The 17,595-nt window shown below is 43.9% G+C and overlaps 1 protein-coding gene across 1 annotated transcript in view; it reads right to left on the reverse strand.

Annotated features, from left to right (window-relative positions):
* The window catches only part of DNAJC3 (DnaJ heat shock protein family (Hsp40) member C3), a 57,981-nt gene that overhangs the window by 12,494 nt on the left and 27,892 nt on the right, over nucleotides 1-17,595 (reverse strand). Inside the window, exons 8-9 of the mRNA XM_069758037.1 lie at nucleotides 12,944-13,049; nucleotides 9,754-9,874 (exon numbers count right to left, since the gene is read on the reverse strand). Of these exons, the coding sequence (XP_069614138.1) occupies nucleotides 9,754-9,874; nucleotides 12,944-13,049 (227 nt within the window). The remainder of the gene's footprint in view (nucleotides 1-9,753; nucleotides 9,875-12,943; nucleotides 13,050-17,595) is intronic.

Here is a 17,595-nt window from a genome sequence, read left to right on the forward strand (position 1 = left end):
ACTAGAACATTGACTGGAGGCCAGGATCAAAGCACCAGGTGGAGTTAAATAGAGCAGCACCTAACAACTTAACCTCATCACCTGAGGAAGGAAACTCAGAAGCCGCAGTACCACTCATCCACCAAAGGAAGCTTATAGACAGAACCAGCCGCAGTACCACTCAGAACCACAGGAGGGAGCTTGGCCACAGAATTCACAACAAACATCGCTCTCACTTATCCGACTCCTGTCGGACAAGGATCTTCAGCGCCGCTGCCGCCGCATAACACAGGTGCCGGGCGGCCTTCCCCGGACCCGGCCATCTGTATGCCTACCAGACGAGGAGGGAGCCGTCTAGCGGAACTCCCCCGACGCTGCTTCCAGGCTGCAGCCCCATCCGTTCCGGAGACACTCCACAGGCGGCGTGCATAGCCCAGGTATTTCCGTAGTCCTAGAATCCTGTCTTTCCCACAGGAACCCTAAACTGAGGAGAGGCGGACCGCCCCCTTTTATCTTTCTGTAGGTTTCCTGTTCCTGTGGGGCGGATCCCTCTCTCCAGTAGGGTGCTGTCGTGGCGAGGGGGAAAGCTTGCAATTTGTTACCATCTTTTCAGTTAGCCATTAAAAGGTATCAACCACTGAGGACTCTCAATTCTAAATAATTTGCTGGATTCCGTCATTTGACGGATCCGGTGCCCATAAGCTTCCATTCGAGCAAATGACGGATGGCGACGAATCCGCCGCTGTCCGATTTTTCGACGTACACAAAAAACATTACTTTGACCGTTGTCTCCAAACGGAGGACGACGGATGAAACGTGAGGCCATCCATTGCTAATACAAGTCTTTGAGAAAAAAACGGATCCGGCAGCATCAGTCGCCGGATTAGTTTTTTTTTTTCAAAATTCGACGGATTGCGACTGATAGCAAAAAACTGATGTGTGAAAGGGGCCTTAGACACTGCTTATTGCAGGACCTTATGGGCCACTAAAAGGTTATTTCTTGGCCTCTGGTTGCCATGGCAACGACACTTCACATTTGAAGAGTGCCAATAGGCTTAAAGAAAGAGCCACCAAATAACCATCTAAATGCCAATGTCACTACCGACAGTGGTAGGTAAGGAGTTAAATGGCAGCAATCTGTCCTAACATTTACCGTAGCCTTCACAGCAAAGTGACAGCTATGACACAGCTGACACCCTCTTTACTTGTGAGTCTGGAGCCATCATCGCTCCCTACATGTACACTGGGTTGTGGGAAGTTCCCTCCTACTTCATTGTACACATATGGTGGATGCCGGGAGGAAGTTAAATAAAACCCTCCTCTCCATATTCGCCTACCACCAGCGATTCAGCAGCACGGGAAGGAGAGGCCTCCACTCTGACACACTGCTCCGGCATGATGGCATTGAGGGTGACAGGCATGCCCTTTCTTTCTTCGGATGTCTCGGAGATACCGTGCCTCTTGGGCCACAGATAACAGGAGCAGCATGTTTAAAAATAAACTGAATGTTTCTCGTAAAAGGGATTGTCCATGTTTGGAGAACTCTGCGACATTTGTAAAGGCTCTCAATTGCCAAAATTTATTTTTAGCCACTTAAATTGGAAACTAAAACACAGTTTGCCTTCTACAGCCTCTGTCTATTGCTGGCTGCAGAATGAGTGAATAGAAAATCAGTGTGAATTGTTAGTTTTACCAGTGGGCACATTTCCAGTGAGGAAATAGTGACTAGTTACTGTAGGACCGCCCTAATGACCATTGAAAGCGGCACAGTGTCATTTTTAGCTTCAGTTTCTCCATCCCATCAATGGTCACCATCTGTAGAGCAGGACAGCCATCTAGGATAGCACTTTTGAGTCTTTTACATCCTTGCCTTGATGGAATACCCACAGTTGCATGACAGGTGCCCTATAATTTGTACAGGAACTACATGAACTAGAAGTAACTTTCTGTACTCTGATCAGGTTCTCTTCGACTACACCTCAAACTTCTACCACGTTCTGCGCCAATGATGCCGGCTCCATCAGAACACTATAACACGCACTAGAAGGTCTACCTAGTTTTCTAAAATCTCCACTAAGGAGCAGAGTCCCCTGCCAAAGGGGACAGTATGTAAGGTGCTGGGCAGAGTAGCGCACCTAAAGATCAGACCACCACTTTTAATATTACAGCCCGCACTTGTCAGTATATAACCCATAGCTCTTCGCTGGAGTTACAAACACATCGTATATTCTGCCAGGGAACATGGACAGAAAGAACAGCACAGACCTCCGGATCACGAATAATAAATTCAGCTATGCTGATCCTATTTATCTAGTCTCAAGAAGCGGCTGAGTAAAAAAAAAAAATTTCTTGTGATCACCTCTAATAATTCACAATTTGAGAGGTTATTTCTGTGCGAATTATCTGAAGGTGACATAAATCCGGTCTTATCCTGACTTACATGCCCATTTCTCAAAGTAGAGCGCGGCTGGAGGGTGCTAAACTAGGTGTCCCATATAAACAGCTTTTTGACTTGATTTAGTGACAGCGGAGGTGACAAATATATCCGACAAAGCCAGTGTGAATCATTTATAAAGGGACTGATAATAATAATAATAATAAGCGTTTGCTCAGAATGAACAATATACACTTATACGGGGAGAAGCCGCATCCTTGTGTAGCAAACATACCGGAGAAATGATTAGACATGGCTTGCATACAAGCCGAAGAAAAAGGCTCAAAGCCAAATAAAGATCCATTATGCACAAATACGATTTGGCATTATGCACACAAATCCCATGAGTAAGCCAGTCACAATTTTCCTAACGAGAATCAATCAGCTTAAAATTCAAATGTCAATACGACATCTTTCAAATTAGCATATCTAGCCGGCTGGGAGCGTTAACCTTTTCCTACAACATCGAGGATCAGGCCTCTGTGCAGAGAATCGAACGACACTTTCAGAAGAGACAACCAACCATTAGAAGGCCTCGTGTAGGGGACGTCCCCAGTCCGACCTTCCCGCGTCACGCTCCGCATAGCATGCACTTGGGGCTCAGTCAGACATTTGGTTTGTTTTTTCAAGTACGATAAAAACGGTCCTGTTTCATCAGTGGTTTTGTTCAGCATTTCATCAGGTTTTCACCCAAGTATCATCAGAGTTTCTTCAGTTTATCGTATGTGAAAAAAAAAAAAAACAACTTACTCCGTCAAAAACAGACAACACTTGGATGGCATTTGCGAGCTACCAGATTTATTTTTCAAGAACTCATCGACTTGCAGATCAATATCAGACAGTGTCTCTAATTTTTTGTAGGTCTCAAAAAACACATGAACATGTGAACAGCACCACAGAACTTGTGCCTAGTATAGTCTACCTATAAAAGCACGGCTAGAACCCTTACGAGAAGAACGGACGTCTGAAAGAGCCATCACAGGTCAGACACTGAATGAATAGCAGTTATAGCAGCCTCCCTTTGGGAAGAAACACAGGGGGAGCAATTGTCTTTTCACGGCCAAGGGTAATATGGTGATGTATTTACAGCATTTTTCAAGGCAGCTCAGATAGATTGGGAATGCATCCACCCTTACACTGCTGTGAGAAGTCTGTACAAGGAGTGGGCACCACCAACAATAATCAAAGATACGAAAGGGGGTGCAACTTATGGCGCCCAAGGGGCTACAATGAATGCAAGAAAAAAAATTTAATTGAAATGAAAAAAATGGATTATGGAGATGTATTTAATTTCTTGATTACATTGTCATTGCTTATAAACTATATTACCTTCCATCATTGTTCCTCTATATACATGGCCCGTGCTGCTTTATCATTATATGGACAGGCTGTCCTCTGAATAGGACGCTTACTAAGTAGGGACATTTCATTTCTATACCACATCACGGTTTTAAAAGTATTTCACTTTCATATATAATATATTAAGTGACTGACTATTTAGCAGATTGGTTAATACTTACAGCTATTTAAGGGTTTGGTACCATTTAATTATTGGTTTATACTTGAGTTCACAGTGATTTATTTATTCACTTGTACATTTATTTGTATTCACCGCATTCCTCATTGTTTTATTCTCTATGTAACATAGTAACATAGTTAGTAAGGCCGAAAAAAGACATTTGTCCATCCAGTTCAGCCTATATTCCATCATAATAAATCCCCAGATCTACGTCCTTCTACAGAACCTAATAATTGTATGATACAATATTGTTCTGCTCCAGGAAGACATCCAGGCCTCTCTTGAACCCCTCGACCGAGTTCCCCATCACCACCTCCTCAGGCAAACAATTCCAGATTCTCACTGCCCTAACAGTAAAGAATCCTCTTCTATGTTGGTGGAAAAACCTTCTCTCCTCCAGACGCAAAGAATGCCCCCTTGTGCCCGTCACCTTCCTTGGTATAAACAGATCCTCAGCAAGATATTTGTATTGTCCCCTTACATACTTATACATGGTTATTAGATCGCCCCTCAGTCGTCTTTTTTCTAGACTAAATAATCCTAATTTCGCTAATCTATCTGGGTATTGTAGTTCTCCCATCCCCTTTATTAATTTTGTTGCCCTCCTTTGTACTCTCTCTAGTTCCATAATATCCTTCCTGAGCACCGGTGCCCAAAACTGGACACAGTACTCCATGTGCGGTCTAACTAGGGATTTGTACAGAGGCAGTATAATGCTCTCATCATGTGTATCCAGACCTCTTTTAATGCACCCCATGATCCTGTTTGCCTTGGCAGCTGCTGCCTGGCACTGGCTGCTCCAGGTAAATTTATCATTAACTAGGATCCCCAAGTCCTTCTCCCTGTCAGATTTACCCAGTGGTTTCCCGTTCAGTGTGTAATGGTGATATTGATTCCTTCTTCCCATGTGTATAACCTTACATTTATCATTGTTAAACCTCATCTGCCACCTTTCAGCCCAAGTTTCCAATTTATCCAGATCCATCTGTAGCAGAATACTATCTTCTCTTGTATTAACTGCTTTACATAGTTTTGTATCATCTGCAAATATCGATATTTTACTGTGTAAACCTTCTACCAGATCATTAATGAATATGTTGAAGAGAACAGGTCCCAATACCGACCCCTGTGGTACCCCACTGGTCACAGCGACCCAGTTAGAGACTATACCATTTATAACCACCCTCTGCTTTCTATCACAAAGCTAGTTACTAACCCATTTAAACACATTTTCCCCCAGACCAAGCATTCTCATTTTGTGTACCAACCTCTTGTGCGGCACGGTATCAAACGCTTTGGAAAAATCGAGATATACCACGTCCAATGACTCACCGTGGTCCAGCCTATAGCTTACCTCTTCATAAAAACTGATTAGATTGGTTTGACAGGAGCGATTTCTCATAAACCCATGCTGATATGGAGTTAAACAGTTATTCTCATTGAGATAATCCAGAATAACATCTCTCAGAAACCCTTCAAATATTTTACCAACAATAGAGGTTAGACTTACTGGCCTATAATTTCCAGGTTCACTTTTAGAGCCCTTTTTGAATATTGGCACCACATTTGCTATGCGCCAGTCCTGCGGAACAGACCCCGTCGCTATAGAGTCCCTAAAAATAAGAAATAATGGTTTATCTATTACATTACTTAGTTCTCTTAGTACTCGTGGGTGTATGCCATCCGGACCTGGAGATTTATCTATTTTAATTTGATTTAGCCGGTTTCGCACCTCTTCTTGGGTTAGATTGGTGACCCTTAATATAGGGTTTTCATTGTTTCTTGGGATTTCACCTAGCATTTCATTTTCCACCGTGAATACCGTGGAGAAGAAGGTGTTTAATATGTTAGCTTTTTCCTCGTCATCTACAACCATTCTTTCCTCACTATTTTTTAAGGGGCCTACATTTTCAGTTTTTATTCTTTTACTATTGATATAGTTGAAGAACAGTTTGGGATTAGTTTTACTCTCCTTAGCAATGTGCTTCTCTGTTTCCTTTTTGGCAGCTTTAATTAGTTTTTTAGATCAAGTATTTTTCTCCCTATAGTTTTTTAGAGCTTCAATGGTGCCATCCTGCTTTAGTAGTGCAAATGCTTTCTTTTTACTGTTAATTGCCTGTCTTACGTCTTTGTTTAGCCACATTGGGTTTTTCCTATTTCTAGTCCTTTTATTCCCACAAGGTATAAACCGCTTACAGTGCCTATTTGGGATGTTCTTAAACATTTTCCATTTATTATCTGTATTCTTATTTCTGAGGATCTTGTCCCAGTCTACCAGATTAAGGGCATCTCTAAGCTGGTCAAACTTTGCCTTCCTAAAGTTCAGTGTTTTTGTGACTCCCTGACAAGTCCCCCTAGTGAAAGACAGGTGAAACTGCACAATATTGTGTTCGCTATTTCCTAGATGCCCGACCACCTGCAGATTTGTTATTCTGTCAGGTCTATTAGATAGTATTAGGTCTAAAAGTGCTGCTCCTCTGGTTGGATTCTGCACCAATTGTGAAAGATAAACAAGAAAAATTATTAGCAGAAACCTGTTGCCTTTATGGGTTTTACAGGTTTCTGTTTCCCAGTTAATATCCGGGTAGTTAGTGCCCCATAACCAGGACCTCATTATGGGTTGCAGCTTCATCTATCTGCTTTAGAAGTAGACTTTCCATGGTTTCTGTTATATTTTTATCCTCAATTTTTTTTATTCTGATGGGGGGTATTTACCTTACTGTGTCTGCCTATATTCACTATACAGTCATTCATTTGGTGGTTGTGTTCTGTTAAAAGTTTTTAACCATGTTGGCACTTATGTTTTCTAATAAAGCCTTGTTATTTTAATCTATCTGGTGTGTGCACTACATTTGGCGCCTTTTTTTCCCCATTTTCTTTCAAGTCTATACAATCCTATCCTTCCTCTGTGGGTCAGCAATCGCAGCACTCAGAACCATTGTTGTGGAGTCATGGAGTCTGTGTCGGTGACAATTTTGGTGGAGTCGGTATAAAATGGACTGACTCCGAAAATATATAATAAATTGGGTATGGCAGTAGAGTGCAAGATTTGCTGAAAATTTTTTCTTTAGAATTTGGGAAAGTTATGATGAAATGTCCTATAAATGTCTGTTTTAGGGGAGATGAATCTGTGCTGCTCATATACATGCTCAGTAGTGACCAGCGCTGTGGGGTCAGAGTCAGGGAAATTGAGGAGTTGAAGTTTTGGCTTACCAATTCCACAGCCCTGCTTTGTCGCCTAAATGTGAAATGACATCCCATCAAGCTATACAAGCCTGACAAAAAGTATACAGATTTCACAGAAACAATCTATTTGCTTTCTAGATTCATCTGTCACGAATGTGTCACTCCAACCTGGGAGATCTGGGGGTAGAAGATCACTGCATATTGTGAATCTCAGATTTTACATGTAGCCTGTGTATTTGGAGCCCATATTAAATGAATTTGGCTTCCTTTGGTGCTGAAGAAGTTAACGACTCTTTCTATGCTGGTCAGAAACAAGCAGCTCCATTTCAGCTGCTTCTAACCTTGTTGTTTACTTGGTCTATGCCAATGCCACAGAGGAAAAGATGCCCCTATCTGCATGAGAGAGGGCATAGTTTCAGCATGTGGTGCAACTATCACATCGTCCCAAACTGTCAACCTTCAAGAGCGCAAACTCCTTGGTAATCATGAAGCTGGGAGGTAGAGGAGCAGTGGGCTCCTGAAGAATGATCCTGAGACAACCCCTTCAAGAAAAGGAATTATATACAAGAAAGTTTCTCAAATAAATTATAACCCAGAATATAACTAAACTCTGCCCTACTTAGGATATTTTGTTAAAAAAATAACAGTATATTTAATGCAATATTTTCTGCAGCACCTTACAATGCAGTGCGTAAATGGCCAAGCAATATCAGACATTTCAGAGTAACACGTAATTCATCAATTCAAACAAGGGGAGTGAAGATCCGGTTTGTCACCACCTGGATTTTCCTTTTATGCTGGGTGTCTGACCAATACATATTAGTGATGGTTTATTACCGTATATACTCGAGTATAAGCCGAGATTTTCAGCCCAAAAAAATGGGCTGAAAGTGCCCCTCTCGGCTTATACTCGAGTCATGGTCGGCGGGTGAGGGGGAGCGACGACTGTCAAATACTCACCTGCTCCCAGCGGAGCGCTGGCGTGGTCCCCGCATGTCCCACTGTCTCCGGGCACGGCAGCTTCTTCCCCTGTTCAGCGGTCACTGGTACCTCTCATTAAAGTTATGAATATGGACTCCACTCCCATAGGGGTGGAGACGCATATTCATTACTGTAATGAGCGGTGCCACGTGACCGCTCACTACAGGAAGAAGCTGCCGCTCCCAGAGACGTGGGACATACAGGGACCGTGCCAGGAGCGCCGGGGAGCAGGTGAGTATTTCATATTCACCTTTCCGCGTTCCACCGCCGCCTCGTCTTCCGCGTCCTCTGCAGTGACTGTTCAGGTCAGAGGGCGCGATGACGTATTAGTGTGCGCGTCGCCCTCTGCCTGAACAGTTAGTGCGGAGAGATGGGATGCTGAGGAGCAGCGACGAGAGGTGGGCATGTCATTTTTTTTTTAGTGCAGCAGCAGCATTACATGTGGCACAATGCTATATGGAGCGTCTATGGGGCCATAAAGAACTGCATGGAGCATTATATGGGGCATCTATGGGGCCATAACTGCATGGAGCATTATATGGGGCATCTATGGGGCCATAAAGAACTGCATGGATCATTATATGGGGCATCTATGGGGACATAACTGCATGGAGCATTATATGGGGCCATTAAGAACTGCATGGAGCATTATATGGGGCATCTATGGGGCCATAAAGAACTGCATGGAGCATTATATGGGGCATATTTGTATATGGAGCATCTTATGGGGCTATAATGAACTGGAGCATTATATGGGGCATATTTGTATATGGAGCATCTTATGGGGCCATGATGAACTTTATGGAGCATTATATGGGGCCTATTTTGTATGGAGCATCTAATGGGGCCATAATGAACAGTATGGAGCATTATATGGGGCTCCTGATTCAATATGTATATTCAAAAACACTTAACCTACTGATGTCTCAATTAATTTTACTTTTATTGGTATCTATTTTTATTTTTGACATTTACCAGTAGCTGCTGCATTTTCCACCCTGAGCTTATACTCGAGTCATTAAGTTTTCCCAGTTTTTTGTTGCAAAATTAGGGGGGGTCAGCTTATACTCAAGTATATACGGTAATTCATTTAGTTCTAATTAGTGACCTTTATAGGAGAGGTCAATTATTGCATTGGGCAATTAGGAGTGGTTAACCATATCTGTATAGCCACATAGGAAGGAATAATCTGTACTCTCGGTCAATACAAGAACTAGTGTCAATGGTTCACCCCATCTTCTATACAGATTTATTGGCAATGGAGCTTTTGAAAATAATTTCAGACACTTAAAGGAACATGTGGAGTCTACACCGGACTTACCGCTCTGTCCACCTTAGTATACACACGCGGCAGCTCATCTCTCTACCGTGTCTCCCTGCAGGACTCGCTCCCGCGTACAATTAGAGGTTACAGCCGTGGCGGAAGGCCTCAAATAATTTGTTATTCTGACCAAGATGAGAATTGTGGTTCATTAAAATGGTGAATAATCAAATTAATGTGCTCACCCAGCCTTATTTCACAGATTGAGAAGTGATGACATTACGGATGCTCCTACTGTGACAGGGTGTCTGATAAAACAAGGTATTAATCCTGTTTGTTGAATACACTGGAGAGAAATCTAAGAAAACAAAAAAAATTAAATGATAGCCGTACCTTCTTCGTACATCTCCTCCTGTATGTACGCTTCTGCTCGGTCCTTCAGTGCATTCACATTATTGGGTTCTTGCTGCAGGAATTCTGTGCACTCTTTAATGGCTTCGGGGGGCTGCTGATTCTGAAATGAACAGGAATATAGCACATTTTCCTATAGTGAATAGTGTATTGCAGAAAGGCATTGATAAATCTTATTACCACAGTGATACATTTAGAAGGGTATACGGTCTAGGTCAGCCAAAACACCAGTCATAGCAACGGAGAATAATATTACTGGACTACGAGGCTACATTGACAATTCTGCTCATCACACCCTTACCTAGACCGCATAGACCATACACACCCAGAATAAGTGACACAACCGGCTGAGTGAGTACCACTGTGAAATTAGCAGGTACACTGGCTGCTTGTCAAGGCAGATGTCAGGCAACACCGAGCGGAGGAATCCAGCCGCGTCTGCCAGCGCTGCCTCAGTTAACACGTTTTGCAAGATCGTAACTGTCAGCGGGAAAACGTGACAGATATCACGCTGGTACATAAAAAGCAGATGTGTCAAGCCAAAAGAAATAGAGAAACAGACGAGGAGGTATATAATTACATGATATCTGTATCATTTTCTTGGTCATTAAAGGGAATCTGTCACCATGTTTTTGTTACGGCATCTGAGAGCAGCATAATGTAGGGACAGAGACCCCGATTCCAGCAATGTGTCATTTACTGGGCTGTGAGTTGTATTTTTTTTTCTTTCTTTTATAAAATGCCTGTTTTATTTCCTACAGATCTACAAGTTCTATGAATGCTGAGGTCTGTAGAACCTCGTCTACTCCACTGATTGGCAGCTTTCTGTGTACACTGTGCACAGGCAGAAAACAGTCAAAGTGGTGGATGACACTGCAACAGATTTACTAGTCTACTGATAGTGTCCTTCTAATAATTGTGTGTGCTTATCTCCCCATCGACACTGTGGTACAGTACAGCCTCTGTGATCTGCTCTCCCTTAAGACTTGCATATGTGACACCCCAGTGTCCTGGTTGTCACAGTGGCATTGCTTTCCTCAGGGGGGAGAGTGATGTCACGCTTGGAAGCAAGGGAAGATCTCTTCTATCAGGTAACCACAAAGTACACAACAGGTTCACACTCCAGGCCAGAAGGGGGAGCCCTGACCCAGTTTGTGGGTGGCTCCTATATACTGTCAGGGGGACAGAGCGGAAAGAGAAGGCCAGACAGCAGACTGGAGCAGTCTGAGGCCAGAAGGAGAGTTGGAAAAAGCCAGAGAGGAGCTTGTCATGGAATATCAGCTGAGGCAGAGCTGGTACGAAAGGAGAATAGCTGAGCAGACGTGGGGGGTCTGCAGCTCCTGGCAGGAAGAGATGTGTGAGGGGCCGTGCAGCCAGAGGTGCTCCAGCTCCTGGACAGGAAAACAGAGAAGGAAGAACAGCGTATAGTGAGTGTGCAGGAGAGCGAAGTGCAGGAGAGTGACACCAGGGGAGCATAGCAGCGTTTGGGCTACCTCCCTGGCCGAGCTCAGATTCCGGTAGCCGGAAGACCAAGGTTGTGTCAGACTCTAGGAGGCACAGCAGAAACCGGTAGGACAGCTGGATTATTACACATAACCTGTCCGCCCTAATACCCAGGAGACACAGTGACACAGAGCCCGGGTCGTGATAGAGACCCTGTGAAAAGGCTCGAGTCACTTGTCATACGGGTTAGTGTCCCACCTTTATGGAGGATAGAGAGAACAGTGAGGACCTTGATTGAAGCCACAGGCAGCTGGTAGGAAGGCTTCTAACTCCACCTGGTAAAGGGCATTTTGAACTCGCTTCCAAGCCGGCCGGACCCTGCCTGTACCTGTGATCTGGTGCCCTGGACAGTGGCTGCCTGAAGCCTTCGGTAAACCAGGTAAAGAGACGGCAAACCACTGTCCTCCGTTTCTTTATACACTACCCACCATCACCAGGAGCCCTGGGGACCCAACTTCACCTGTGGGAAGTTATACCATCTAGCTGCCATAACATCACACCAGAGGACCCCTTTAAGCAGTGTCGGTCCCCACTGACCGAATACCACAGGTGGCGTCACGAACACAAACCCCTAAAAGACTTTTCCCTTTATTTGGGCGCCCAGGGCCACGGACCGGGTTGCAGCCACCGTGACATCCCCTTTAAGTACCGGACCCGGTATTGAGTACCCCACGGCCCTGGCGGGCGACTCACATACTTCCACATCCACTTATTTTCTATACATCCTCCTTCCCCGTCATGCCGCTGCATCCACACTAGCAAAACGGTACAAAATGTGAAATGTAAGCAACTTTCCCAATATTCTAATGTTGCATTTAGAGAAAACTGAACGCAAAAAATAAATAAATAAAACACCACTACAAAAAACAAATGTCACGACACTGGCCAGCAATGTAGATCACCTCGCTGCTTGTCAGAAAGCTTACAATAAAGGCTACAGTCTGTCACAGATGCTTCAGCCATAAAGTTTGCTATGATGAATGGCAAGAATATAGAACTTTAATGGTAATTAAGATAGCAATTTATGGAAAAAGTGTGTGGGAGTGAGAGGTCGATAACAGGGCACCTCTCATTTTATAAACCAGGGGTGGGGAACCTTTTTCCTGCCAATTGCCATTTGGATATGTATACCATCCTTCGGGGGCCGTACACACTCCGCCCACAAAGTACATCCTGACTCTGGCACTGTTGTCAGGACGTAATCTTTCATTGCATGCTCTTCAGTGTTCAGTAGTGAGCACCATGTGTGTGCTAACAGAGCAAGAAGAAATTAATGAGCTGGTTGTAATCAAAATACACCTCACTGCCCACGAATGCGGTCCCTGATAATCTGCTCGGGGGCCTGATAAAAGGTCATTGAGGGCCGTAAATGGCCCTGGGGCCTGAGGTTCCCCACCCCTGTTACAAAGAGTTACAATACACTTTTTCTTCAATGAATGAACCCCACCATGTTTTTCTGCATAGAAGATAAAAGGGGTGCTGCTCACTGGATAACCCCTTATAACTGGGTCCAGGAGGTGGAAAGAAAAATTAAATACTTCGCTCCCCCACTTTTGGCCCTACTCCATGCTCATGGCTACTTGGACAAAATGTGAACACTGCAGCCGATCAGAGGCTTTCCAGCATTAGAGCCATCACTGTATGGTCACCGTACTTGGTCATCACTTACTTTTGAGTAACAGTGACACAGACGTTCCTGAACCAGTGCAGAATAAATGGGGACATTGGGCTCAGTTTTCAAAACGGCTCCATATTTACCAATGGCATCTTCGTACCTGCAAGAAAATTCCTTAATATTTAAATCCAGACTGCGAGTAAAATCTAATAATTCTGTACAATGGGATATACACCATCCATGTTCTGCACCAGAGAAAGCCTCCTCTGTTATATATGTATATCTAAGCTATCTAGTTCACTTCCAATGGCGACATGTCCTATGGTGATCGGCCATCAAGCCCGTGCGCCTTCCTGATGGAACCACATGTCGAGTATTCACACAGTCTCATCAGGTTTGGAGACTGACACAAACTTTGGGTTTCTCAGTTTGCAGCACCAGTGTTTTTAGAGATTTTGGTCGGATGTTTCTATGGTTACTGGAGTACAATTAGCATTTCATGCGTTATTTTTTATTGACAAATATATATCAAGTTTTTGCCCAGACTTAATATTTACTGCATGGTCCCTTATTTTTCAAGACTTCTGCACTCCGTCCTGGCATGCTGGATATCAGTTATGGGCCAGATCCTGACTGATGGTAACCTATTCTCATCTAATCAGTGTCTGGAGTTTATCACAATTTGTGTGTTTGTCCACCTGCTTTAAGGATTAAAGGTACCGTCACACTAAACGATATCGCTAGCGATCCGTGACGTTGCAGCGTCCTGGCTAGCGATATCGTTCAGTTTGATACACAGCAGCGATCAGAATCCTGCTGTGATGTCGTTGGTCGCTGCAGAAAGTCCAGCACTTTATTTAGTCGCTGGACTTCCTGCTGACATCGCTGAATCGGCGTGTGTGACGCAGATTCAGCGATGTCTTCGCTGGTAACCAGGGTAAACAGCGGGTTACTAAGCGCAGGGCCGCACTTAGTAACATGATGTTTACCCTGGTTACCAGCGTAAAAGTTAAAAAAAAAAAAAAAAAAAAAACACTACATACTTACCTTCCGCTGTCTGTCCTCGGCGCTCTGCTTCTCTGCCCTGTGTAAGCACAGCGGCCGGAAAGCAGAGCGGTGACGTCACCGTAGTGTTTTTTTTTTTGTTTTTTTTTTACTTTTACGCTGGTAACCAGGGTAAACATCGGATTACTAAGCGCGGCCCTGCACTTAGTAACCCGATGTTTACCCTGGTTACCGGCATAGTTGGTCGCTGGAGAGCGGTCTGTGTGACAGCTCTCCAGCGACCAAACAGCGACGCTGCAGCGATCCGGATCGTTGTCGGTATCGCTGCAGCGTCGCTTAGTGTGACGGTACCTTAACAATAGGTTCTCAGTGGGACTGAGATCTGGTGGGGGCAGTCCTGGCAATAAGCCCAAAACGTCAGGCTTTTGGGAAAAGTTGCTCTTGGAGGACCTTTAGATACCATGCTTTATTCAGAACAGTATTACTAGCAGGGTTGCCAACTTCACTTTTTATATTTTATGGACAGCTTATTGAAAAATCCTGGAAAGGCAATATTTTTATGGACATATTGGAAAACCTCAATAAATCCTTATGATCATCAGTGATCCATGTCTACAGCCCATAATTCTGATGTGTAGACATCAGCTGTAGTCACTGTAAAATGATAATTACGGTCAAACTAATCTGTATAAGTGTCTTCAGCTTCAAGTGAATCACTGACACATTACTTTTTAGGGTATGTGCACACGTTGCGGTTTTGACGCTGCAGATCCGCAGCGGTTTTCCATGCGGTGTACAGTACAATGTTAACCTATGGAAAACAAAAACCGCTGTGCATATGCTGCGGAAAAAAACGCGCGGAAACACTGCGGTTTATTTTCCGCAGCATGTCAATTCTTTGTGCGGAATCCGCAAAAAAAAAGTACTGCGGATTTATCGCGTTTTTTTGTGCGGTTTCCACTGCGGTTTTAGACACCTGCGGATTTTTAATATGGAGCAGGTGCCTAAAACCGCAGTGGAAACCGCACAAAAAAAACGCGATAAATCCGCAGTACTTTTTGCACTGCGGATTTAATCAAATCTGCTGCGGAAAATTCCGCAACGGATTCCGCAGTGTGTGCACATGGCCTTAAGGGCAGAGGAAAAAAGTGCCCTATATTTACGGACAGTCTTGGCATTTCTGGTGGGTTAGCAACTCTGGTTCCCAGGCATTTCATTCTGGATTCTTTTCCTAAATAAACATTGGTCTGCCATGGCTAGTAGTGAACTACAATTGCCCGGATTGTCAGGAGGGGGCGCCATCACTAGAATGGGTGTTCTTGCTTTCCCACCCTCCCACCATTTCTCTTCATTGTACGATTACAGCAAGGAGTCTGAATGAAGCAGCAGTGGAGGACGTGCCCTAAAACTCCAATGTCTCCAGCAGTGCCACCGACTCTGGATGGAGAAGTAACAAGAATACTCAAGCACTGCTCCATTTAATGCGCTCTTCATTGTGGTTGTGCACAAAGAAAAAAAAACAGGCTGCTTTTAGCCCGATTGTGACTAATGAAGACTGAACAAATGAGTCCCCAGGGATCAGACATTTACCTATCCTGTGGATAATAAATATCCTTAGAAGGACAAGCCCTTTAAAAGGAAACCGTTGCCAGGCTTTTCCCATATGACATAAACCTGCATATAGTGCATTCTAATATGCTATATATATGCCCCCAATCCGGCCTGCAGGACAAGAAAGAGACCTATTACACTGGCCTACGGGATGCCTCTGTCCAATGGACGCTGCTGGTCTTGGTGCGTCCTCTCTTCTTGCAATCACAGTCCTCCTACCCCATGCTTCGTGTGGATGACGCATCCTATGTCATCCACACAAGGTCCAGCATTGTGTTTCCGAGTAGGCGTCCTTCTCCCTGCCCTGTCGAGAGCAGAGCAAAGTACGGCAATACACATGCGCAGGAAAAGGCCAAAGTGCCGGCGCATGCACATACTTTGCCTTTACAGGACGGAATGAAGTACGCCTGAGCGGGAGCGCGAAGCTGGACAGTGTGGGGATGATGTAGGATGAGTCCCACACAAAGCAGGGAAGGAAGATGGACCAGTCCGCCAAGTATAATAAAAAGCTTTTTTTTTTCTCATCTTGCAGGCCAAATTGGGGGCATACAGTTGTGTGAAAAGTGTTTGAACCCTTCCGGATTTCTTGTTCTTTTGCATGTCTGTCACAGGTAAAGGTTTCAGATCACCAAATAATTATTTGACAAAGATAACACAAGTAAACACAAACTGCAGTTTTTAAATGAATGTCCCTATTAGTAAATAAAAAATAAATCCAAACCTACAGGGCCCTGTGCAAAAAAAAAAAGTGTTTGCACCTCCCCACTCCCCTTTAAAACGCAAATTAATTGATTTATCACATCTTAGAGAAGTGGAGTTCAAAATCCCCAACCACACCCAGGCCTGATTACTGACAAACCTGTTCTCAATCAAGAAATAACTTAAATAGGACCTGCCTGACAAAGTGAAGTATAAAAAAAATACACTCAAAGGCTAGAGATCATGCCGCAATCCAAAGAGATTATGGAAAAAGTGAGAAACTAAGTAATTGAGATGAATCACTGTGGAAATCGTTATAAAGCCATTTCTAAAGCTTTGGGACCCCAGCGAACCACAGTGAGAGCCATTATCCACAAATGGAGAAAATATGGAACAGTGGTGAACCTTCAGAGAGTGGACGGCCAACCAAAATTAACACAAGAGCGAAGCGACGAATCATCCAAGAGGTCAGTAAAGACCACACAACAACATCCAAAGAACTGCAGGCCTCACTTGCCTCAGTTAAGGTCTGTGTTCCTTACTCCACCATAAGAAAGACTGGGCAAAAATGGCCTGCTGGCAGAGTTCCAAGATGAAAACCACTGCTGAGAATAAGAACATTAACATTTGTCTCAGTTTTGCCAGAAAACATCTTGATGATCCACAAGATTTTGGAAGAATACTCTGTGGATGGACAAGACAAAATTTGAATTTTTGGAAGGCGTATGTCCTATTACATCTGACATAGAAGTAACATAATTTCAGGAAAGGAACATCATACCAACAATATAATATGGTGGTGGTAGTATGGTGGTCTGGGGCCGCTTTGCTGCTTCAGGACCAGGAAGACGATGTGGTAAATTGAATGATGAATTATGCTGCCAACCAAACAATCCTGAAGGAGAATGTCCAGCCATCTGTTTGTGACCTCAAGCTGAAGTGCACTTGGGTTATGCAGCAGGACAATGAGCACACTAGCAGGTCCACCTCTGAATGGCTTAAGAAAAACAAAATTAAGACCCCGAAGTCGAAAAGTCCTGACCTTAATCCTAGTGAGATGCTGTGGCATGACCTTAAAAAGGCAGTTCATGCTGGCAAACTCTCCAATGTGGCTGAATTACAACAATTCTAAAATGATTAGTGGGCCAAAATTCCTCCAGACCGTTGTAAAAGACTCATTGCCAGTTATCACAAACTCTTGATTGCAGCTGTTGCGGCTAAGGGCGGCTCAACCAGTTATTACGTTCAGGGGCAATCACTTTATCACACAGGGCCCTGTAGGTTTGGATTTCTTTTTCCCTTACGAATAAAGACCTTTATTAAGAAAATGCATTTTGTGATTACTTGTGTTATCTTTATCTAATATTTAAATTTGTTTGGTGGTCCGAACA

The sequence above is a fragment of the Ranitomeya imitator genome, chromosome 3 (genome assembly GCF_032444005.1).
Source record: "Ranitomeya imitator isolate aRanImi1 chromosome 3, aRanImi1.pri, whole genome shotgun sequence".
Taxonomy (NCBI): domain Eukaryota; kingdom Metazoa; phylum Chordata; class Amphibia; order Anura; family Dendrobatidae; genus Ranitomeya; species Ranitomeya imitator.